Raw genomic sequence first — 24,707 nt, 5'->3', positions numbered from 1 at the left:
GGTTCCGTATCGACCAATATGGAAGTTTATCGCTTAGTGAAGTCTCGAGTCTTTTCAGACGATTTTAAACATCTGAAATGCCTAAGTGGGCAGAAAAATGACTTTAAAGTTAGTGCACGCACTTCTAGAAGTCGGGGGTCAGGGTTTTACTTAAAAACTTATACCGAACAGTTTTATTAATTAAATATTCATGATGGTTTACTCAAGCACCCGAGACCAGACAGACTCGCAAAAAAGACCTTCAAGAGGTCTAGCTAGCTCGGACCAGGAGTGAGTGGACTTTTCTTTTATAAATGATTTTATATAAATGAATTTCATTATTTGATCTTGAATAAGTTTTATTAATTGTGATTGTTTTCCTAGCAAGCGTTGAGAAGTTAAATATCTTAATTATATGCTGCTTAGTTGATTATGCTGAAGAGTTATAGAAAACAGAGTTTGAGAATTATATTAGATAAAATAGCAGCACAGTTTCAGATTTGCCAAAAATACAGTTATTTATCAAACTTTTCAAAAATATTTTATTTTAAACCACCGTGAGTACCCGGCTACAGTTGTTACCTTCAGTTATGCCGATGTCTACAGACATCCAGTTTACCCTCAGTTTTGTCAGTGCACTTGACATTTGCTTCACGAGTTTTGGGGACGCCTGGACCGTAAGTGCCAGGATTGCAGCTCGAGTTGACTTGGTGTCACCGAGATCTGCCAGGATTGCAGCTCGAATTGACTTGGTGTCACCGAGATCTGCCAGGATTACAACTCGGTTTGACTTGGTGTCACCGAGATCTGCAAGGATTGCAGCTCGGGTTGACTTTGTGTCACCGAGACCTGCCAGGATTTGCGGATTAGGCTGACTACAGTCCCCTGAATCCTGCCAGTTGTGGCTCGGATTGACTTTGTGTCACCGAGACCTGCCAGCGGGTCAGGCTGACTACAGTCCCCTGAATCCTGCCAGTTTGCGGCTCGGATAGACTTTGTGTCGCCGAGACCTGCCAGGGGAATTGACGAAATTACAGGGGTATATCCGAGTGGTAGTTTTAATTGATTGCAGTGCTTTTATGCAAGGTTTGAGTACATTGCTTTTATGCAAGTTTGATTTCAGTGTTTTTATGCAAGTTTTGATTTCAGTGCTTCCATGCACGTTTTATTGATCTTGAATACGATTGTATATATTTATATAAATATATAAATCCCTTGATTTCAGCATGTGAATGCCGTGAGTTTAGTATGCTTCAAATGCAGAGTACATATTCAGTTTTACTTAACTGTTTTTACAATGGGGGTCAGTATATTCTTAGGATATTTTATGAACCTTTACTTTTGTCCACTCACATTTTCAAATGTTTTGCGCCCCCAGGCTGTAGCGTGCACAGGAAACCCACCACCGGGCCATCTTGCCTTCCGCGCCTTCTTGTTACAAAAGTGTTGGTTTGTAAAAAGATTAACTTATTTGTAAACTATTAGAACTGCTCTGATATTTGCCCTAGATTAAGAACTGGACTGGGTATTGTATCTTAAGTATGCTGGCAGTTGGTTGTGTGGATATTTTTGCTCGTTTTGACAGGTGTAAGTTTTGGGATTGAGCAAATTATAGGGGAGACTCTGCCGAATTTTCGGTAGGAGTCAAGGTTAAAATTACAATTAGAAGGGCAAATAGGTGTGCCCGACCTTCGCCAAGTGTCGGACACGCACAGGGTTCGACTCAAATTTCAAAGCAGAATTTGGTTCGGGTCCTGTCATCTACTCTACATGCCTTTTTTTTTTTTTTTTTTTTTTTATAGCCTCTTTCAAGTTATTTGTAAATGATTTGGTATATTTTATTGTAAAAGATGAACAAAGATTAATCTGCCATTGCCAACAGAGCGCATGCTTATTGTTGTATCTTACTCATTAGTTGCTTGAAGGATACAAAGCACATGCTTGAAGGTTCAAAGAACCAACATCAAATATAATTAGTGCACGGAATAATAGTAGTGTCCTTGCACACTTGAAGAAAGTTATAGGTGTAGTACTTAAAGGGGAGGGAGAATGCAATTCGAAAAACGAAATGAAGTTGTAATGGGACAATGAATAGTGAGGGACGGAGGAGAAATTGTTGTTGCGAATGCCAGGATCTACAACTCGGATGGTGAAGTTGTCATAATGAGGTTGTTCATGCAACGCAAGAGAGGTCATTATTATAGTCACATTCCGGGATCGGTTACGCCGTAGCACGATATTGTCCGTTTTGGGGCCCCCTTTCTGCCCTCACGGTTTTGTTTTTGGGAACTCACGAGCAACTTCCCAGTGGATCACCCATCCTGGGATTGCTCTAACCCCCAACTCGCTTAACTTCGAAGTTCCCATGACTCCGAAGCCAGTTAGCTCCCAAAAGGCCTCGTGTTAGATGGAGGCTGGCATTTACATATAAGGCACATCACCCCTATTCGTTGGTTGATGTGGGATGTTAAAATCCACCCCCCTTAGGGGCCCAACGTCCTCGTCGGCACACTCGCACCACACGGTAGAGTGGCACTGACACCAAATTATCACATCCCGGGATCGGCTCCGCAGTAGCACGATATGTACTCTTTGGGCCCCCTCCTTGCTCTCACGGTTTTGTTTTTGGGAATTCACGAGCAACTTCCCAGTGGGTCACCTATCCTGTGATTGCTCTAGCCCCCAACTCGCTTAACTTCGGAGTTCCCATGACTCCGAAGCCAGTGAGCTTCCAAAAGGCCTAGTGTTAGATAGAGGCGGGCATGTACATATAAGGCACATCACCCCCTCTCCGTTAGTTGATGTGAGATGTTACAATTATACCATGGCCAGTTTACTCTGTTTATTTTATTTGGACCATTGTTTAGCCGAAAAGGATAAATTATAGGGATATTGTGGATGCCACCGCAGGAAGACGAGATGCACTTTCCATTGCCGTTATTGTGCATAACTGAGAAACAAGCAAATTGCTATTACGATAGATTTTAAGACACTACTGCAATTCACTCGCTATGATGAAGCAACTGCAAGCATTTGTATTGCTGCCCTTTGCATTTTGTGTGCTTTATTGTCACTACTTATTGGTCTCGAGCATTTGCTGATCATTTTGATAATGACTTTCTTCCATGTGATCATTGGTGCAAAGGCTAATTCCATGCTCAGAGCATTGAAGTGGGGGACAATGGATGTGGCTCAAGATTCTTTTTCAATCATAAATGACATTTAAATACAATATTTAAAATTTATTTTTATAAAAAAATAAAGGGTCATGATAGGTAGACATCTTTAGAGACAATCTCTTTAATAGAGGCGGGGCCTACTAATACCGTAGATCTCATCTCTATTAGAAAGATGGTACACAAGTTGGTCTCTAAAGATAAAGGGTAAACTTTCATATAACAGGATAACATTTTTTGTTATTCCCAACTAATAACGCAATAGCACGTATTATACCCGTTACATGTAAATTTTTATTAAAACTAACCTACTTAGCATTTTTCCAAAAATAAATAAATATATGAGATATGACTTAGTGGTGGTGGTAGTGATTATGACATCGAGGGAGATGCTTGTGGTGGCAGAGGAGCAAAACCACATAAGTATTTGTTCAAAATGAGAACGTAGTTTTAATGTATGCAACTTGAACCCATATATTTCCCTTATTAGCTTAAATAATAATAAAACTGAAATTAAAGTTGAAACTCTAGTTGAGTCCTACTCATATCTGACAGAGTACTACATGTTAGCTCTGTGTTAGAACACATTGGATTCGAATTACCATGAAGATTGTCTCTGGGCATCTCTTGTTGTGGACATAAAAGAAGCTTGGGAGGGAGTTGCAAGCATTCAACCTCTCCCTCAAGCATCTCTATAACTTTATTCATCGAAGGACGATCGCTTGGCTTCAATTGTATACACCATAAAGCAGCTATAATCATCTTTTTTATCATTTTCTTTTCCTCTTCTGTAGCATCATCCATCTCAAACTCTTTGCCCATGCAAAATTGGTTTGAGACCCAAAGAGGAAAATAAATTTGGCTTGAATGCTCTATGGTTGCGTTCAAATTTTTCCTTTTACTTGCCATTTCCATCAACAACATTCCAAAACTATAGACATCAGCTTTGTATGAGACACCTCCAATATTTTTGTAGAACAACTCAGGAGCCATGTATCCCATTGTTCCTCTTGCTGCTGTCAAAGAGACAATGGTATTACCTACTGGATATAGCTTTGCAAGCCCAAAGTCAGAAATCTTTGGGATGAAGTGCTCATCAAGAAGAATATTATGAGGCTTGATGTCAAAATGTAGAATTTGCATGTCACAACCTCGATGTAGATATTCGATCCCTTGAGCCACTCCAAGAGAAATCTCATACATTTTCCTGCAACTTAAGGGGTTGCTTCCTTCTTTACAATAAATGTACTTATCAAGAGACCCATTAGAGATGAAGTTATAAATTAGGGCACGCTTTGATCCCTCAACACAATAACCAACAAGTTGAACCATATTAAAATGGTGAATCCTCCCAATAGTAGCTACCTCACTTATGAAATCTTGTCCATTAGCTTTAGGCTTGTCCAAGATTTTAACTGCTACAAATCGACCACTGCGTAACTTTCCTTTAAATACAGAGCCATAACCTCCTTCACCCAACTTCTCATTGAATCTACTGGTCATCTTTTTAATATCTGAGTAAGAGTACCTTATTGGACTGAGATTGTTATCACTTTGCAGGAATTCTTCTATGCTGCTATACATTGACAAATGCATTCTTCGCCGTTTGTAGATTAGAAGAGCAGCCAGAAATGGAACCCCAAATATAGATCTTATTTGGAAAAATGCTCCTGCAAAGCAATATCACAAAAAGAATCACAAATGACATGCTTTATTGGATATAATATATGTGCATCATAACCTTCCTCTTTGCTTCCAATTTTTTTTTTTTTTTTTTTCTACTGACAAATAGGAAATACAATTCTGCACTAAAGGAATATGCAAACTCTTACCGAGTATCAGCCAACCGTAAATACCTGCAAGAGATACAAAGAAAAAGTGACCAAAATTAAAGGTTTGACAATAAGTTTGAAATTTCGAAACACATATATATATATAGCTTATTTATGCACATGCCCTATGTGCTTTCAAACTTGTCATAGATTACCATTTGTATTTGAAAACGTCTCAAAGTACCCTCTAACCTTTTAAAAAACGTGACGTCCCATTACGAACGAGGGGCCCCACTTCCTTTTTTCTCCTCCTTCCCCCCTCCCCCCAAAAAAAAATAATTTCCAAAACAGCTTTGTTACTGTTCATCCGACCAGTTTTTGGGCCGTCATCTCCTACTCCGGCCACCCCAAGCGACGACATGGGTATCAAAAGAACCAGCACGTTGTTCTCTACTAGCCTCACATCTCAGCCGTTGCCAACCACCGTCTGGATCGCTGGAAAAAGCAAGAAATTGGCCGGTTTTTACCCAAAATCTCCATCGCTCGTTCGGGAGATTCCGAGCACCATTTGCTTCGATCCAGGTATGATTTTTCAACCTCTCGAGCTGTTCTTGCTGCTAGTTGCGTTGGTGAGGAGAAATTTCTGAGTTTTGGAGGGTAAATAAGTGATGAACAGTAACAAAGAGGAGGGGCTGCTGTTCTAGAATGGGGGGAGGGGGAATGAGGAGAAAAAAAAGAAGAAAAAAGGAAGTGGGGCCCAACATTCGTAACGGAACGTCAAAAAAACTGACGGAAGGGGTAACGTGAGACGGTTTTTAAAAGGTTAGAAGGTATTTTGAGACGTTTTCAAACACATGTGGTAATCTGAGACAAGTTTGAAAGCACAGGGGGCATGTACATAAATAAGCCTATATATATTTATATTTATACTCTGACCTGCTTAATGGTTGACTAAGACTAACTAGCAAATTACATCATATAGGAAGGTGAAGAAGAGAGAAGGGAATTTAAATTTGGCAGACAAAATACAAGTAATAAAACTAATTAAAAAATTTAGAATTTTTATTTTCAAAGAATATTTGACCTATTTTCTCCATATGTCTTTCTCATTTTCAGCCCTGTATCGCCTTATTTCAAATAAAACTAAACAAAACAAATGATTGAAAATGAGTAATAAAGCGCAACAAAAAGTCATAGTTGATAGATTTAAACAAGTGACATTTGGAGAAATTCAGAAAGTTATTGAGTAAGAAATTGTAGACTTGGAATATAGCAAATAATTCACAAACCTAATTTGCATGTGGGGAGAAAGCGGAATTGAAGCTCAAAGCCATACCCCAGTGCGCTGTGTATGTCATGATAAGATAAGTTTCTGTCCTTTCCGTACAAGAACGACTTACTCATCAAAGTCGTCCACTCTATTCTGCACCCGTCCTCCATTTCTGATGCCGTTATATTTCCTTGCTTGACATAGTTATACGTTCTCATCACAGACGAGTTCACTGTTTTTTCACACTTGAAGAAAGTTACAGGTGTTGCACTTGATGCTAATTCAAGGTTGAGCAAAGTTTTTTCACACTTGAAGTAAGTGATGTTGTAAATGGAAAACGAATAACGGGGGATGGAGGAGAAATCATTGTTGCGAATGCCAGGATCTACAACTCGGATTGTGAAGTTGTCGTAGTTGATTGCCTGCACATAGTAGTTTCCCCAATTTACTGTCAATACTGTGAGGTTGTTTTCACAATAGAGGTTGTAGTGGTAATCCGAGTTCGTGCAGGGGCTTGGATTTGGATCTTTGGCTAGTTGAAAAGGGCTGGTTATGTTTTGGATGTTACCGCAGGTAGACGGAATGCACTTACCATAGCTATCCGTCATTAATGTACTATTGGCTAAATTAGCTAAAAGAATATAGGCAAACAAGGCACCAAGACCAAGCAATAATATACTTACTACAACGAGAACACAAAATCTGCAAGTGCTTGCCATGGAGAGAGAAATTTTTAGACACACTTCTTGAATCCGCTAGCTAGCTTTGGGCAAGCAGCCGCTGTATTTCTATTGCACGACTTAAGAGGTCAAAGCCGTGTTTGACAGGAGCTTGATAGATATATGCCAAGCCAAATCCCTTGGACCTGCTTTTGGATATTGCCAATGAGTTTCTTCCAAGTGATCATTGACGCGAAGGCCAATTGCATGCTCTGAATTGAAGATTCTTTATAAATAAATAAAAATAAAAAAAGGTAATTATTGTTGAATATTGGCCCAAATTATTGTTTAGTTAAGTGTGCGGGAGCCACTTTATTATTGTCTGCTAGAGGGCTTTGCCAGGAAATGATGGCACAGGAGGAGAAATGGTGGCCTTTTCTGGTCTAATGACTGCAAACACCTAGTGGGTATCCGTGGCCAAAACTATGTGTTCTTGGAGTCTTGAGGTTGTCTCATTACGTTTTTGTCTCACTCTGATCCGCATGGGGTTATTTTTCTTTACAACTTCTCTCGTACTTGGTGGTCAATGGTCAAAGCCGCGTTAGACAAGCCTGCATCATAGTCTCATAAAATATGATGCGATATGATCAGATAGATATAAAATCTCCGTTTTGCATGCTGCTAACGACATATGTATTATATAAAGAATTTTTAGCCGTTTTGCCCCCTTAACTATTAGGAAATTAGAACTTGCTCCATTGAATTATTTCGTCAGTCGATTTAATTTTTTTACTCGTTTAAAATAGTCAATATAGAACTTGCCGTTAGATTTCTTGAGATTTCATCTATATTTCTATCTAAATAGTGGTTAGAGGGCCATGTGATTTGTTTGTTGAGGGAATTATAGTCCTTCCATTTGTATTTGCATTTATTGTTTAAAATAAACAATAGGCTTATTATTACAAAACGTCCCTAAGGTTTACGAAACTATCAGATTGCATCTTTAATGTTTTTTTGTCCCTTATGGTCCTCAAGGTTAGTATGTGTGATCACAAATAGTCCTTGCTGTTAAGTTCCGTCAAAAACTCCGTTACTTTGCTGACATGACATATATATATATCACAAAATATCCCTGCCGATCACAATTGGTCCCTATGAAATTTTTTAATTTTTTAATTTAAAATTCATAAAATTTTAGTTTTCTTTTTAAAATTATTTATAAATGAAAAAATCATTTGTGGAAGGATTTTAATCTTGAGCACCATTTATGACCCTTAGTTTTTTCATTTTAAAATTTTATGATTTAAATTATTTTTTTAAAACTTCATTAGTTTGTTAATGTGGCATATATATGGAGCCCACATCTACAATAATATAGTGTCACACATAGTTAAAATATAATATGTATTTTTAAATAATTGAAAATTCATAAAATTTTAAAAAGAAAACCAAAATTTTATTAAAATGTTATGAATTTTAAATATTAAAAATTAAAAATTTTGGCAGGGGCCATTTGTAATAGGTGGATGAACCTCAGGGATGTTTTGTGATATATATATATATATACATATAGTTTTTTTTTTTGTTGATAGTTTCATAAACCTTAGGGACGTTTTGTGATAATAAGCCTAAACAATTAAACAAATTCTTCAATCAAAAAAATTATTCAATAAAACAAATTCCATTTATTGTTTCCATTTTCGCACCCAAACCTGTACTCCTCCTCCGCCGGCGAAAACCCCACAACCAAAAGACCTCCATTGCTCTCTCTGCTCAAGCTCTGTGTCACCAAAAAAATGAACAACGAGAGGAGATAAGGAAACAAAGAGGAAGAATCAAAAAAGAAGAAAAAAAGGGGAGGGGGTAAGTTTGAAATGCGTCATAGTTCAAGGTGCAAAATGACATTTTACCCTTATATAAAAGCAAAATTAGATATTAAACATAAGTATCTTTACTAATTAGTAATTGAGACAGAGAGTATTTTTATTTGGGTTTTAATACTTAGGAATGAATTGTTGTTTTGGATTAGGCCAAAGAGGACGGCCCATTTCGTTGGCCCAGCTTAAAATAATAATTGAAAAGACAATGCTACCATTCTTTTTAAAAAGCCTGGCCCAACTTTAAAACTTACAAAATGACTTTTTTACCCCTGTATGTTTAAAGTACACTCAATTTGAAACTAGAGCTTTGGTTCTCTTTCGTTTTTGTATGCTTTAACGATTTGGAGCTCTGGTTCATTTAGCTGCGATTGGAGCTCTGATCTTCTGGCATGTTTTCGTTTGATCTACTTTGTTTTTCTCTTTTATTCTAATTATGTTTTGTGTTTTTACATTAATTTTTATATATTCTTTGTAATTTTGCTTTTGCATATAGAATCAATGTCAATTTTGGCGTGTGATTTCTGTGCTCCAGTGTTGAGAATAAAATCCCCATAATTTAGGAGATTGTATATAGCATAATTGTTGTAATCCCATCATATATGGGTCAACCTTAATTCTAGCATAGCAGTAACTTATTTCCTAGAATATCACTTTGCTGTAACCATATATACATATGTATCTGTACGTTGAATATGATTATCAATTCATTCTCCAATTTTATTATGGTATCAGAGCACCTTCGTGGTGGCTCTTCAATTTCCGCTGCAACCTTTGTTTTCTTTCACTCTGATTGAAACATCTAGGTTTCTTCTCTATCTTCTTTCATCATGGGCAATAGCGATGAGTCTTCTCAAAGCTCTGTCGTCGAGACCTCTAATTCTTTTTTTATACACTCTTCAGATCACCCAGGGCTCTTGCTTGTTAACAAGCGCCTTAATGGTGATAACTATCCCACATGGAAAAGATCCATGATCATCGCTCTTACAGCCAAGAACAAGATTGGCTTTGTCGACGGCTCCATCGAAACACCTTCGCGAGCAAAGAAACCGGCTCACTTGCCTTCTCACAGTGGCGGCTGCTCGTAGTTGATTCATCCACCAACTTGATGTCAATAATGCATTCCTTCATGGTGACTTATCTGAAGTCGTGTACATGGACCCTCCTCCTGGTCTTCGCCGACAGGGGGAGCATCTTGTAAATCGTCTCAACAAGTCTTTATATGGTCTGAAACAAGCCTCCCGCAACTGGTTCTCTAAGTTTTCCACAGCCATTCAGGCAGCTGGTTTCCAACAGTCCAAGGCAGATTATTTACTTTTTATTCAAGTTAATGGTAATTCTCTCGCTGTCGTTCTTATATATGTTGATGACATACTTGTTACTGGCAACAATTTGGACGAAATCAATACTCTCAAATCATTCTTGCTTCGACACTTCCGCATCACAAACCTTGGTGATCTAAAATACTTTTTGGGGCTTGAATTCTCTCGATCAAAACAAGGGATTTTTATGTGTCAACAGAAGTATGCCTTAGATATTTTACAAGATGCAGGCCTACTGGGTGGATGACAAGACTCTTTTCCCATGGAACAACATCTGAAGCTTACTCCTACAGATGGTGTTCTATTGGATGATCCAACCCGTTATCGACGATTAGTAGGGAGATTAATCTACCTCACAGTTACTCGGCTAGACATCGTGTATCCTATTCAGATATTGAGCCAGTTTATGCAACAACCTAGGAAACCACACTTAGATGCGGCACTTCGGGTCTTGAGGTTTATCAAAGGCACACCTGGTCAAGGTTTGTTCTTTCCAGCAGCTAACAACCTTGCCTTAACAACTTACTGTGATTCTGACCACGCAGGATGTCCTACAACGAGAAGGTCAACCACAGGCTATTGTATATTCCTTGGGGGTTCTCTTGTTTCTTGGAAATCCAAGAAACAATCAAACGTTGCAAAATCAACAGCAGAAGCAGAATATCGCGCCATGGCAACCACGTGCCTAGAGATAATATGGCTACGCTACATTTTGGATGATTTAAAAGTCATTCAGGATAAGCCCACTATGTTACATTGTGACAATGAAGCTGCTTTGCACATTGTAGCCAATCCTGTGTTCCATAAGCGTACTAAACATATAGAGATAGACTGCCACATAGTAAGGGAGAAGCTATAAGCAGGAATCATCTCTACTTCTCATGTTCGCTCACATGTACAGCTTGCCGACATGTTCACAAAAGCATTGGGACGAGATCAGGTAAAATTCTTAAGTGGCAAGTTGGGACTTCAAAACATTCACTCTCCAACTTGAGGGGGAGTGTTGAGAATAAAATCCCCATAATTTAGGAGATTGTATATAGCATAATTGTTGTAATCCCATCATATATGGGTCAACATTAATTCTAGCATAGCAGTAACTTATTTCCTATAATATCACTTTGCTGTAACCATATATACATATGTATCTATACGTTGAATATGATTATCAATTCATTCTCCAATTTTATTATCCAGTTCGATCGTATTTCTCCTATTTCGAGCTTAGTTTTGTTCGTTCTTACGTGATTTTGTGGCCCAATCTTCTTCATATTGTGCAGTTTCATCTTCGGACTTGAAATTGTATTTTTCTGTTGAATAATAAAATCCCTTAATAGAAAGTATATATATATATATTCTCTTATGTGGACGTCAAGGTGTTATTATTGTGCGGATATTATGTATTTTCTACTACCCTTCTATGATTTTCTCCTTGTTCACAATAGCATCCACACAATAATAACGTGTAGACATTCGGATAAGAGAAATAAATAAATAAGTATATATATATATATATAGTCCTGATCTCTTGGACCCCTGTAGTCCAAGAGATTTATGGTCACTCACCGTTGGATGTAAATTCAACCGTTGACTTGAATCGGGTAATAATCATTTATGTCATATTGCATTTATATATATCATTTTGAACCATTGGATTAATATCCAACGGTAGGTGACCACAATCTCTTGGACTCCTGTGGTCCAAGAGATCGGGACTGTATATATATATGTAAATAGCAGTTAGATTGATAATACATGTCACAAGATAAGCTAATTTTTTAATACATACTCATAGAGCTCAAAAGCTCAAAAGCCAAGCATGTAGAGTCGTACCACAGCCATGGGGCCAAGAGGAAAAGTCATGGTTTTGGCTGTGAAGCTATTTGGTTGGATTGACACCGCGTCATCAAGATGGCTAGGGTTCGTCGCGGATTTTGTTTTTGCGACGACTTTGGTTCTCGTGCGCTTGCTTCTAACCATGGTTGTTTGGAAGGCTTTGATTGAGTGTAATAGATTCCTTTGATTCGAGAGCAACGTGTTGAGTATAACTCGATGCTCTCAATGAAAACACCAAAATGTTTGTGCAAATATTCACACAAGGGAATATTCGCAGATTGATTGTTCACCTTTCGAACTCCTTTCTTCTTCACCCTTTGATCTCCTTTCTTCTTCACACGGGGGAAATCTAGGTCAATGGACCATACCTGGGTGTGTTGACTAAAGGCCCTCTGATTCTGATTCCTATGTTAGTTAATTGGATCGTAGGAAGATATGATTAAAAAATGGAAAGGATGGAGGTTTTCTCTCACTGGGAGAGTCGGGTGGCCGGAGCTGTGTGTGTTCTGGTCGGATTCGAAATTTGAGTTTACAATTACCTTATGTGTGTTGTGTAGTCATGTATTTATAGAGCGCATGCCTTCTAGGGTTTGAAGAATAATCCTTATTTAATCAAGATTATTCTTACCCAAAAATAGAAGATTGGAATTAATCAAGGAGATTTGGTGGAACTCTCTTTCATAATTTAGGGAGATATTCCAATCTTAAATCAAATATTATCTCCCTAATTAAATAGGACTTAATTAGGATGATTATTTGACATAGGAAATTTTCCTTTTCCACATGTCATCCACTCATCGGTCCCCGAAATATTTCTTCCCACAGGGTCGACATTGCAGGTTGGTGGATCTGATGGGATCTCAGATCTCATGTTTGAATTTTATTTTTGAAGAATTTTGTGGTGTTTTTAAGTTATAAAAGGGTAGAAACATAATTAAAATATAAATTAAACAAGCCTTAAAGCCCTTGTGAAGGCCCATTCACCTCAAGCTAACCAAAATTCAAAAACATATGACTAAGCCCAAAACAGAACTAATCCATTAACTATATCCTTATTATTTTCCATTTTATTTCATTGTTACCAAATTTTCCTAATTTCTGACACTTACAACCATGAATAATTTTATGGAGAGAGAGAGAGAGAGAGAGAGAGAGAGAGAGAGAGAGAGAGAGAGTGAGGCAAGTCACAACAATGCGCAGTACCTCACAAAAGGCAAGTCACGAAAGGAAAAGGCAACACTTGTTCAGTGTTTTCTTAAAAAGAACCAGGACGACCACAAGCACAACCTTCTGCCCGCTCAAACGGAAAAGAAGAATAATTTTCAAATTGTTTAAACTAATTAACATACAAAGTGTACGGAGGATATTTAAAAATAATAATTCTTCCTTTTCACTTCTCCACTAGTATTAAAAACTTGGGCGAATATTAGCTGGATACTTTATGGGTACAGCATTCGAAACTCAAACTTGTGAAAAACACCCTCTGAGGAGAGCTTTATCCACAAACAGTTCCCGACTCAGAGTGGTTGCAGTGCCACCATTTTTATTACCAAAAAAAAAAAAAAAAACAACTTGAAAATGAAAAATATATATATATTGTTTCCCTGGCTCGAGCTTTTAAGGCATCTTGATTATCATATATAGAACATCATTGAACACTACAACCTAACTTTAAACTGCAACTTCGAGTAGAAGAACCCATTAAAGCAGCTGAGAAGAAAGAGGTTAGTTAATAGCTCAAGATGGCCAAAGTAGAGGCGGAAGTCAATGAAGCTCACGTCAAACAACTCCTTTCTCGTATGACTTTGAAAGAGAAGGTCGGCCAGATGACCCAAATCGAGCGCCAGGTCGCCACCTCAGCTGCCATTAAAGACCTCTCCATCGGTACTCTCTCTCTCTCTCTCTCTCTCTCTCTCTCTCTCTCTCTCTCTCTCTCTCTCTCTATCTGGTATAGACTTTTTTTTGGTCCCATGTAATTGATGGTAGACTTCATGGAGTATATATATTATTATGGCAGGGAGCATATTCAGTGCCCCGGGCAGCTTGCCGGTTGAGAAGGCTTTTCCGTCAGACTGGGCGGATATGGTAGACGGGTTTCAGAGGTCAGCGCTGGAGTCTAGGCTTGGGATCCCCCTCATATATGGGACTGATGCGGTTCACGGGAATGGTAATGTGTTTGGTGCCACCATATTCCCTCACAATGTTGGTCTTGGCGCCACTGGGTTAGTGTGTTTCATTTTTCAAGACTGCTTATTCATTAATGATTCGTTTCTTGATTGGTTTAAATTTTGATGTTTTTGTTTGATCACTAAGAGAATAGTGGAAAAACTATAATTATATTAAATTTGTAGCACTGACCATTTGGTCTAATGATATAAGGTAATCACAACTTTGTGCTGGAAGAGTTTCTAAGTTCAAATCTGATGAAACACAGTTGTTTGAAACTTGGAATCCTGATTTGTGACGACTCAGAATGACAATAAAGAAGAAAAACATAAGAAAGAAACAAAAAGAAAAGTCTTGGTAGTCTTCCATTTCCACTAACTTTTGAACTGTGTGTGCGTTTGTGCGTGATAGAGATGCAGATTTGGCTCGAAGGATTGGTGTGGCAACTGCTCTTGAAGCCAGGGCCTGTGGCATTCACTATACTTTTGCTCCCTGTGTGGCTGTAAGTTATTATGGATTCAGTACTCGTTATCTGTTTTAAGTTTAGACTGCAGTTTATCGGATTGCAAAATTTATGGCGTATCTACTAAAACTTCAAACTCCAAAATTTATTTCTTTTGTGGAAAAAAAAAAAAAAAAAAAATTATACCCCCTTTTGGGTCTTGTTCTTTTTACACTCTTTTAAGCCATGAATTTTGGTAAATTTGTAGCATATAAAACTGTAGGTATAAATGTAAGATAATAAATTGAGGCATGAATTGAATGGGTTTGTGAAGAAATTCACTTGAATGGATTCTGAGTTTGACAGGTGTGCAAAGATCCCAGATGGGGAAGATGCTACGAGAGTTACAGTGAAGACACAGAAATTGTAAGCAAGATGACTTCTATCGTTTCAGGCTTGCAGGGGCAGCCACCCCAGGGATACCCAAAGGGCTACCCTTTTGTAGCAGGAAGGTAGAAAGTGAAAGGAGAGTTATTAGTCAATAATTTTCCATGCATACTTCTTTCATTAAACATATTGCATCTTATCTGAATTTGATAACATGTCTTTAATCATCTTTGTTTCAAATAAAATCAAATAATTATTTTCAAAATTGTATACTAATTGAGGAAAAATCGAGTTCTTGGAGGTTCACAACTTATGCTTACCATGTTCTTGCATTCAAATTTAAGTCCCATTGGAAGTAATCTCAGATATTTGAACTTTTTCTTACTTTTGTATATTTCAGAAACAACATTATTGCATCTGCCAAGCATTTTGTTGGAGAAGGGGGTACAGAGAAAGGTGTCAATGAGGGCAATAATATATCCTCTTATGACGACTTAGAGAGAATTCATATGCGCCCTTATCTAGACTGTATTTCTCAAGGAGTTTCCACTATTATGGTGTCCTATAACAGCTGGAATGGACAGAGACTACATGGACACAGTTTTCTCCTCACAGAAATCTTGAAAGATAAGCTAGGTTTTAGGGTAAGGAACCCACATAATCTGCACTATTTCCTACTGGAAAAGAGGGACCGAAGACCTACCCCTACCAATTCCTATTAATCTGTTCTCAACTAATTATAATCAGTCATTTCAGCACAAAGATAATATTGCATATTGTGATGGAATATGTTAGAATTTTGATATCCTGAATGCTCCCTAGTCATCAGTAAGATGCAACTTAGCAACCATTTGAATGAACTTCAAGTAACCTTCCATATATTTTATTGGTTTATTCAAAGTGCAGAGTTTCTTTAACATTAAATGTTGTATGTCTAGATAAGCATCATTTTGTACTCTGCTGCAGGGATTTGTGATTTCTGACTGGGATGGAATTGACCAACTTTGTGAACCTGAAGGTTCAAACTATCGTTTATGCATTTCGTTAGCCATTAATGCAGGAATAGACATGGTACATATGAACTCCAAGTTTATAAGCCTAACAATTATTTGCTTTCCTTGATCTTTACTTCCTACATTTGTCTAATTCAGAAGGTATGCAGGTCATGGTTCCTTTCAGATATGAACAATTCATTGAGGAATTAATATATCTTGTGGAATCTGGGGAGATACCAATGTCCAGGATAGATGATGCTGTTGAGAGAATACTAAGAGTGAAGTTTGTTGCTGGTCTTTTTGAACATCCCTTCACTGATACATCTTTGCAGGACATAGTTGGTTGCAAGGTAATTTTCAGAGCAGCATGTCTCATTTTCGCGTCATTGAAACCGCTACATGTTTTGTTGTGCGGAAGCGTCAACCAACTGCGAGTGAAAAATAAATAACAACAGGCAGGAGAAAAATTGAACAAAATAATCAACAAGAACAACACCAAGATTTATACTGGTTCGGCAATTGCCTACATCCAGTTTGGAGACGACGGAGTATTCCACTATAATCAATGAGAGAATACAATAGTGTTTAACCACTCAGAAAACCCAAGCCCCAAATATACCCAAGCTCACACACTCAAGAATATAAAGGGGATACAAATTGAGTACAATTTAGAGAGGGAAAAATAACCAACAGTAGCAACAAAAACTTAGTTGCCCAAACTATTATTTTTCTCTCTCCCAACTTCTTTCTTCTCTCATCAACTCTCGGTGCTTTCTGCTCTTCCATTTTTCCCAAATGCATGTTCCTTTTTATAAGCCAAACATTTGCTCTTCAACCACCCAACGGCAAAAGCAAAACACACAAGTCAAAAGGTAAAAGTAAGCCATCAATGCTAGCCATTAATTTGTCTCCAATTTGTCTGCTAGCCGAAAGCACTGCAAGATGTCTGCCAACCGAAAGCAGTTTTGCTTTTGACTATTTTTGAGCCAATCATCAACAATCTCCACCTTGGCTCAAAACCTCGAAGCAACACTCTCAATGGTCGTCTCCCAATCCCCCATGGGGCAATCAACAAACTTTACAAATGCCAATTAAGTCTAAGCAATGCTTAAACTTGAGCAACGAAACTGGCTTTGTCAACATATCCGCAGGATTCTCAGCGGTCCCAATCTTCTGAAGAAGAATATTTCCCTCGTCAATAATCTCACGAACAAAATGGAACCTCACGTCAATGTGTTTTGTACGTGCATGATGAACTTGATTCTTTGCTAAATAAATAGCACTCTGACTGTCACAATGAACATCCACATGGTCTTGTTCAACCCCCAAGTCATCAAGCAATCCTTGAAGCCAGATGGCTTCCTTTATAGCTTCTGTTACCGCCATGTATTCAGCCTCCGTAGTCGACAAAGCAACTGTAGATTGCAGAATCGACCTCCAACTCACTGGACCTCCAGCAATAGTGAATACAAAACCTGTAGTGGACCTACGCTTGTCCAAATCACCTGCGGAATCAGAATCCACATATCCAACAACACATTGACCAGTAACTTTATCATGCTGAAACAATAAACCAACATCCACAGTACCCAGAATATACCGTAGAATCCATTTCACAGCTTGCCAATGCCCTTTTCCTGGATTATGCATATATCTACTGACAATACTAACAGCTTGTGAAATATCAGGCCTCGTACACACCATAGCATACATCAAACTACCAACAGCACTTGCATATGGAATTTGAGCCATGTAATGACTCTCTTCACCAGTTTTAGGAGACATAGAAGCACTAAGTTTGAAATGAGGGGCAAGAGGTGTACTAACCGGTTTTGAATTTTCATTCATCCCGAAACGCTGTAGTACCTTCTTCAAATACTGCTTTTGACACAGACTAATCTTGCCCTTCGCTCTATCTCTTTCAATTTCCATACCCAGTATCTTCCAAGCTTCTCCTAAGTCCTTCATCTCAAATTCATTACTCAGTTGAGTCTTCAACCTTTCAATCTCCACTTTGCTTTTACATGCTATAAGCATATCATCAACATATAAAAGCAGATAGATGAAGGTTCCATCTTGTAGTTTGCGAAAGTATACACAATGGTCATAATGACTTCTTGTGTACTTCTGCCCGATCATAAACCGATCAAATCGCTTATACCATTGTCTTGGAGACTGCTTCAAGCCGTACAATGATTTTTGCAATTTGCAAACCCAATTTTCTTTTCCAGCAACCTTAAAACCTTCTGGCTGAGACATATAAATTTCTTCCTCCAAATCACCATGTAAGAATGCAGTCTTGACATCAAGTTGAGCCAACTCAAGGTCAAACTGTGCAACCAAAGCCAACAAAATACGAATAGAGGAATGTTTTACTACAGGAGAAAATACCTCATTGTAGTCAATGCCTTCCTTCTGAGCATATCCTTTAGCTACTAATCTGGCTTTGAATCTCACATTGTCCTTTCCCAAAGATTCCATCTTCTTGGCATAAACCCATTTGCAACCAATTGCTTTCTTCCCCTTTGGTAACTGAACCAGCTCCCAAGTCTCATTTTTATGAAGAGACTTCATCTCCTCATCCATAGATTTCTTCCACTCCACGCTCTCTGAACTTCTGACAGCTTCTTTGTAGGCGGATGGAATATCATCTTCAATAACGGGAAGTGCATATGCCACAATATCAGTAAACCGAACAGGCTTTCGAATCTCCCTTCTCGATCTTCTGATTGCAATAGAATCTTGTTGCTGTGGAGGCTCTTGGGTAGGTGCCTCCTCTTCATCATCCTCGTCCTCTTCATCAGAATCAACTGTAGGACTAGTGTCTGTAGTATCAGACCTTACTGGAACAACTGGAGTTTTCAGTAACTCCACCTGCTTTGAACTACTCATGGTCTTAGTTGCTTCAATTTCACCTTCATGCTTGTTCTGATTTACCATAGCAGCCTCATCAAAAGTCACATCTCTGCTTACAACAATTTTCTTCTCATCTGGACACCAAAGTCGGTATCCCTTCACGCCAGTGCTAAATCCCATAAATAGAGCCTTCTTTGCTCTTGGATCTAACTTGCTTTCCCTGACATGATAGTAAGCAGGACAACCAAATATGTGTAAATACTTGTAATCAGTACAAGGTTTACCAGACCATACCTCCATGGGCGTTTTGCCCTCATTCGCAGCAGCAGGCAACCGATTAATGAGATGGCTTGCATAAGTAATCGCCTCAGCCCAAAACGCCTTGCCTAAACCAGCATTAGACAACATACACCGAACTTTCTCAAGCAAAGTACGGTTCATGCGCTCCGCCACCCCATTCTGTTGCGGTGTCTCCCTAACCGTGAAGTGCCTCACAATACCCTCATCTTGACAAACTTTCAAGAAAGGATCAGACTTATATTCACCACCATTGTCTGATCTGAGAGTCTTGATCTTCCGACCGCTTTGCATTTCAATCATCTTTTTCCCCTTCAGGAATATCTTCAAGACTTCATCTTTACGCTTCATGGTGTACACCCATATTCTTCTAGAGAAGTCATCAACAAAGGAGACAAAATAATGGCTACCTCCCCAAGATGCATTATTGGAAGGTCCCCAAACATCAGTGTGAACATAATCTAGAATGCCTTTAGTGTGGTGAATAGCAGTGCCAAATTTCACTCTAGTTTGCTTACCCAGCACACAGTGTTCACAGAATTCCAATTTGCATGCCTTTGCACCTTTCAATAAGCCTTGCTTCACCAATCCTTGCAACGCTTTTTCACCAGCATGCCCAAGACGCATATGCCATAACCTTGTGGTGTCTGTGCTATCTGCGTCAGCAGCTTCGGTGACAGCTGCTCCACCAATAACTGTACTACCCTGCAAGAAATACAAGTTATTTCGTCTTGTACCTTTCATCACCACCAGTGCCCCATGCACAGCTTTAAGAACTCCACCCTCCATGGTGATCTTGAGACCCTTGGATTCCAAAGCGCCCAATGAGATGAGATTCTTCTTCATATCCGGAACATACCGAACATCACTCAATTCTCTGACTGTTCCATCATGCATCTTCAAACAGATTTTGCCTATCCCTTGTGTTTTGCAGGCATTATTATTGCCCATCAAAACAACTCCACCATCCAGCTCCTCGAAGCTAGAAAACCATTCCCGAATAGGACACATATGATAGGTGCAACCTGAATCCAAAATCCACTCAGTTGAGTGACCATCAGCAGATGAACTAGCCAAAGCAAACTCGAAATCTTCATCTCCAGATTTTGCAACATTTGCTTCAGAACCCCTTTCTCCTTCTCCTTGTTCTTCAATTTGGGGCAGTCTTTCTTCCAATGACCCTTTTGGCGACAAAAGGCACATTCATCTTTAGCAGGAAACTTCCCTCGTGACTTTGAACGAGATTTTCCCCGCTTCCCAGATTTTCTTTCCTCTGTTCGACCCCTTGCAACGAGTGCCTCGGTTTGTGAATTTTGAGTCTTCTGTTCCTTTTTACGACACTCATGATTCACCAATGCCGCAGACACCTCATCCAGTTTCACCTCGGATTTTCCATACAACAAAGTAGTTGTCAAATGATCATAATCATCAGGCAATGAATTTAACAAACATAGTGCCTTATCCTCGTCGGGAATTATCACATCAAGGTTTGCTAAATCAGCAAGTATTTTATTATAATCATTGAGGTGTTCATGCATAGAAATACCTGAACGATATTGAAATCGGAAGAGTCGTTTCTTCAAGAAGAGCCGATTTTCTGCGCTCTTGGTCATATACTTCTCCTCCAATTTCATCCATAACTTCTTAGCAGAAGTTTCCTTCATATACGGGTATTTCAACTCCTTATCAAGGAACGATCGAATAGTGGCACAAGCATGGAGATTAATTCGAGTCCATTGCTTGTCATCAATATCTTCTGGTTTATCCTCCAGAACCATATCCAACTCTTGTTGATACAACACATCCATAACTTCACATTGCCACATACCAAAATTATTGGAGCCATTAAATTTATCAACCTCTAACCTTGTACTGGCAATTGGATGTCTATTGGATGTAGGTGCCGACGAAGACGATGTCGATTCCTTCTCCTTTAAAATTTCAACTTTTTCTCCAGCCATCAAATCTGCCCGGCACTATTCACTGCTACTGTAGCACAGCACTATTCACGGGGCACTGTAGCACCGACACTATTCACGTGCACTATTCACCCGTCACTGTAGCACCGACAGATTTTTCACTCCCACGAAACCCCAGTCGAAAAACTGGAGCTCTGATACCACTTGTTGTGCGGAAGCGTCAACCAACTGCGAGTGAAAAATAAATAACAACAGGCAGGAGAAAAATTGAACAAAATAATCAACAAGAACAACACCAAGATTTATACTGGTTCGGCAATTGCCTACATCCAGTTTGGAGACGACGGAGTATTCCACTATAATCAATGAGAGAATACAATAGTGTTTAACCACTCAGAAAACCCAAGCCCCAAATATACCCAAGCTCACACACTCAAGAATATAAAGGGGATACAAATTGAGTACAATTTAGAGAGGGAAAAATAACCAACAGTAGCAACAAAAACTTAGTTGCCCAAACTATTATTTTTCTCTCTCCCAACTTCTTTCTTCTCTCATCAACTCTCGGTGCTTTCCGCTCTTTTTTTCCCAAATGCATGTTCCCTTTTATAAGCCAAACATTTGCTCTTCAACCACCCAACGGCAAAAGCAAAACACACAAGTCAAAAGGTAAAAGTAAGCTATCAATGCTAGCCATTAATTTGTCTCCAATTTGTCTGCTAGCCGAAAGCACCGAAAGCAGTTTTGCTTTTGACTATTTTTGAGCCAATCATCAACATGTTTTGCATGTTATCATTTGAAAATGGCCCATTGATCATATATTCTGTTTTGAGCATCTTGTACTTATGAAACAGTTTCTATTTCCATGATTCTCGTGCAGATGCACAGAGATTTAGCACGTGAAGCAGTTCGGAGGTCATTGGTTCTTTTGAAAAATGGAAAGGATCCAATGGAACCTTTTCTTCCCTTAGAAAGAAAGGCTAAAAGAATACTCATTGCTGGAACTCATGCCGATGATCTTGGAAATCAGTGTGGAGGGTGGACAGCTACAAAATATGGTAGCAGTGGAAGGATAACAATTGGTATGGAATTATGTTGCTATTTTTCTACTATTTTTATGACTGAAAGCCTAATTGTTGATTATCATAATCAATGTGACATATTTGTGTGTGTGTGTACATATATCTTAATAAGATTAGAATTTCATTTGCATGCATCATGTTTTCTCAAACAATTTCATTTTTCAAGTTTTGAAGCAGAATTTTGCAAACTTTACTTTTGAAAACCATTATAAACAGGTTATATAAATTTTTTTTTTTCTTCATGGCTCAATTTTGTTGAAAACAAGAAATTGATTGCATGCTAGTATCTTTTCAATGCCTTAATCGCACATGTGCAACTCACTAATTAGATCATTTACATTTTTAGGGACAACCATCTTGGAAGCTATTAAGAAGGCAGTTGGAGATGATACAGAAATCATTTATGAGAAGTATCCCTCGACAGAGACCTTAGCACGGCAAGATATCACTTTCGCAATTGTAGCTGTTGGTGAAGCTCCATATGCAGAAGGCAAGGGCGACAATTCAAAGCTTGTGATCCCCATGAATGGAGCTGATATCATAAGCTTAGTTGCTGACAAAATCCCCTCATTGGTAATTCTGATTTCTGGAAGACCCTTAGTTTTAGAGCCCTGGCTATTGGAAAAGATAGATGCTCTTGTTGCTGCCTGGTTACCTGGTACTGAAGGAGATGGAATTGCAGATGTTATCTTTGGAGATCACGATTTCGAGGGCCAGCTCCCAGTGACATGGTTTAAAAGGGTTGAACAGCTGCCTGTGAATGCTGGAGACAATTCATATGACCCTTTATATCCTCTTGGCTTTGGGCTGGCATGCAATAAGGAGAGATGTTAACACTAAATAATTTGTCACTAGGTTGTTCCCAAGTCTAAGTTTATTGAACTTGTGTAAGCAGAGCAGACCAGATATTCATGAATGAATCCCCCTTGATGCCAAATATGGAGTTATGGGTGGCTAGAATAAGAAAGAAAAAATCTACGTCTGTTAGGGTGTGTAGATGGTTCATAAGTGGGCTTATTTCTACATAGAGGGGTGTGCTATTATTTGATTTACCTAGGTTGGGCTTGTACAACTGAGCCTATTCAGAACTAGGTTGGAGCCCACTCCAGGCTAAATGTAGATCCGCCTTTGAGGCACCTTCTATAGTGCACCAGGTGCACCGATGCACCATTTGTCCTTTCTGATATTTTCAAAATTTTTAAAAAATTGGTTACCGGTTATACAAGTTAGCAAGTTTTCACTTTTTGAAAATGCAATTGCACAAGGGTCATGCAATTATGCCTTTTCTGTTTGGCAATTGGCATATGATTAGATAGTGATTTACAGTAGTTTGGATATGAGAGTACCATAACATTGTAAAAGGATCCTAAAACTTATAAGTTACAAGATTTGAGTAGCGATTTACAAGTTTTTGAACAAGGATTACAACATTAGGGTTCACCTAATCCATAATGTTGTAAATACTTATTTATAAGGATATGGATCCACATTATAAGGAATTGGTAACTCCGGATCATAAGGATGTAAATTGGGTCCTTATTCAAGTAAAATGAGGGTTTACAATATTAAGGTCTCGTATTACTCTTTTATGGATAGTTATGCTCTAGAAGATTGTAAAACACATCCTTAATGTTGTAATATTGTCATTTACAAAGAGAATGACGTCTAGTACAATATTAAGGTAACTAGGGACACTAGGAAAGTAAATTGGGTCCTTATAAGTGTAAACACAAATGTTTACAATTTTAAGGTCTTAGATTACTCTATTTAGGACAGTCATGTTCCACAAGATTGTAAAAGTTATCCTTACTCTTGTAATATCATAATTTACAAAGATGAAGGCATGTAGTACAATTTTAGGGTAAGGGGAACCTTCGAAACGTAAACTAGGTCCTTACACTTGTAAACTCGGATGTTTACAATATTAAGGTCTCGTATTACTCTTTTATGGATAGTTTTGTTCCACAAGATTGTAAAACACATCCTTAATGTTGTAATATTGTCATTAAACTCGGCTATTTACAATATTAAGGTCTCGTATTACTCTTTTATGGATAGTTATGTTCCACAAGATTGTAAAACACATCCTTAATGTTGTAATATTGTCATTTACAAAGAGAATGACTTCTATTACAATATTAAGGTAACTAGGGACATTAGCAAAGTAAATTGGGTCCTTATAAGTGTAAACACAATTGTTTACAATTTTAAGGTCTTAGATTACTCTGTTTAGGACAGTCATGTTCCACAAGATTGTAAAAGTTATCCTTACTCTTGTAATATCATAATTTACAAAGATGAAGGCATGTAGTACAATTTTAGGGTAAGGGGGAACCTTCGAAACGTAAACTAGGTCCTTACACTTGTAAACTCGGATGTTTACAATATTAAGGTCTCGTATTACTCTTTTATGGATAGTTTTGTTCCACAAGATTGTAAAACACATCCTTAATGTTGTAATATTGTCATTAAACTCGGCTATTTACAATATTAAGGTCTCGTATTACTCTTTTATGGATAGTTATGTTCCACAAGATTGTAAAACACATCCTTAATGTTGTAATATTGTCATTTACAAAGAGAATGACTTCTAGTACAATATTAAGGTAACTAGGGACATTAGCAAAGTAAATTGGGTCCTTATAAGTGTAAACACAAATGTTTACAATTTT

General features: G+C 38.3%; 3 protein-coding genes across 3 annotated transcripts; 1 reads left to right on the top strand and 2 right to left on the bottom strand.

The window, feature by feature from the left end:
- Positions 1-3,668: 3,668 nt before the first annotated feature.
- LOC117618102 (rust resistance kinase Lr10-like) lies at positions 3,669-5,348 on the bottom strand. Its single transcript, XM_034347723.1, has 3 exons — positions 5,180-5,348; positions 4,988-5,011; positions 3,669-4,825 (listed from the first exon to the last, which is right to left on the bottom strand). The coding sequence occupies exons 1-3, from the start codon at positions 5,346-5,348 to the stop codon at positions 3,669-3,671; spliced, it is 1,350 nt and encodes a 449-aa protein (XP_034203614.1).
- Positions 5,349-6,208: 860 nt separating this feature from the next.
- LOC117618101 lies at positions 6,209-6,805 on the bottom strand. Its single transcript, XM_034347722.1, has one exon. It carries the CDS (start codon positions 6,803-6,805, stop codon positions 6,209-6,211), a length of 597 nt encoding a protein of 198 aa, XP_034203613.1.
- A 6,828-nt stretch (positions 6,806-13,633) lies between these two features.
- Positions 13,634-22,984, top strand: LOC117619788 (beta-glucosidase BoGH3B-like). The gene is made up of 9 exons (XM_034349825.1): positions 13,634-13,775; positions 13,909-14,113; positions 14,469-14,559; positions 14,866-15,011; positions 15,287-15,530; positions 15,853-15,957; positions 16,049-16,231; positions 21,834-22,035; positions 22,382-22,984. The coding sequence occupies exons 1-9, from the start codon at positions 13,634-13,636 to the stop codon at positions 22,867-22,869; spliced, it is 1,806 nt and encodes a 601-aa protein (XP_034205716.1). The 3' UTR covers positions 22,870-22,984.
- The last annotated feature ends 1,723 nt before the right edge of the window (positions 22,985-24,707 follow it).

The sequence above is a fragment of the Prunus dulcis genome, chromosome 2 (assembly GCF_902201215.1).
Source record: "Prunus dulcis chromosome 2, ALMONDv2, whole genome shotgun sequence".
Classification (NCBI taxonomy): domain Eukaryota; kingdom Viridiplantae; phylum Streptophyta; class Magnoliopsida; order Rosales; family Rosaceae; genus Prunus; species Prunus dulcis.
The sequence above is the reverse complement of the archived record's forward strand: the minus strand, read 5'-3'. Positions and strand labels throughout refer to the sequence as shown.

Excerpts from the sequence above, each read along its gene's own strand:
- LOC117618102 (XM_034347723.1), bottom strand. The coding sequence starts at position 5,348 with ATGTCGTCGCTTGGGGTGGCCGGAGTAGGAGATGACGGCCCAAAAACT. Across the intron at positions 5,012-5,179 it reads GACGTCACGTTTTTTAAAAG|GTATTTACGGTTGGCTGATA; the intron begins GTTAGAGGGTAC and ends TATCTCTTGCAG. Across the intron at positions 4,826-4,987 it reads TTACGGTTGGCTGATACTCG|GAGCATTTTTCCAAATAAGA; the intron begins GTAAGAGTTTGC and ends ATTGCTTTGCAG.
- LOC117618101 (XM_034347722.1), bottom strand. The coding sequence starts at position 6,805 with ATGACGGATAGCTATGGTAAGTGCATTCCGTCTACCTGCGGTAACATC.
- LOC117619788 (XM_034349825.1), top strand. The coding sequence starts at position 13,634 with ATGGCCAAAGTAGAGGCGGAAGTCAATGAAGCTCACGTCAAACAACTC. Across the intron at positions 14,114-14,468 it reads GTTGGTCTTGGCGCCACTGG|AGATGCAGATTTGGCTCGAA; the intron begins GTTAGTGTGTTT and ends TGTGCGTGATAG. Across the intron at positions 14,560-14,865 it reads CTTTTGCTCCCTGTGTGGCT|GTGTGCAAAGATCCCAGATG; the intron begins GTAAGTTATTAT and ends TGAGTTTGACAG.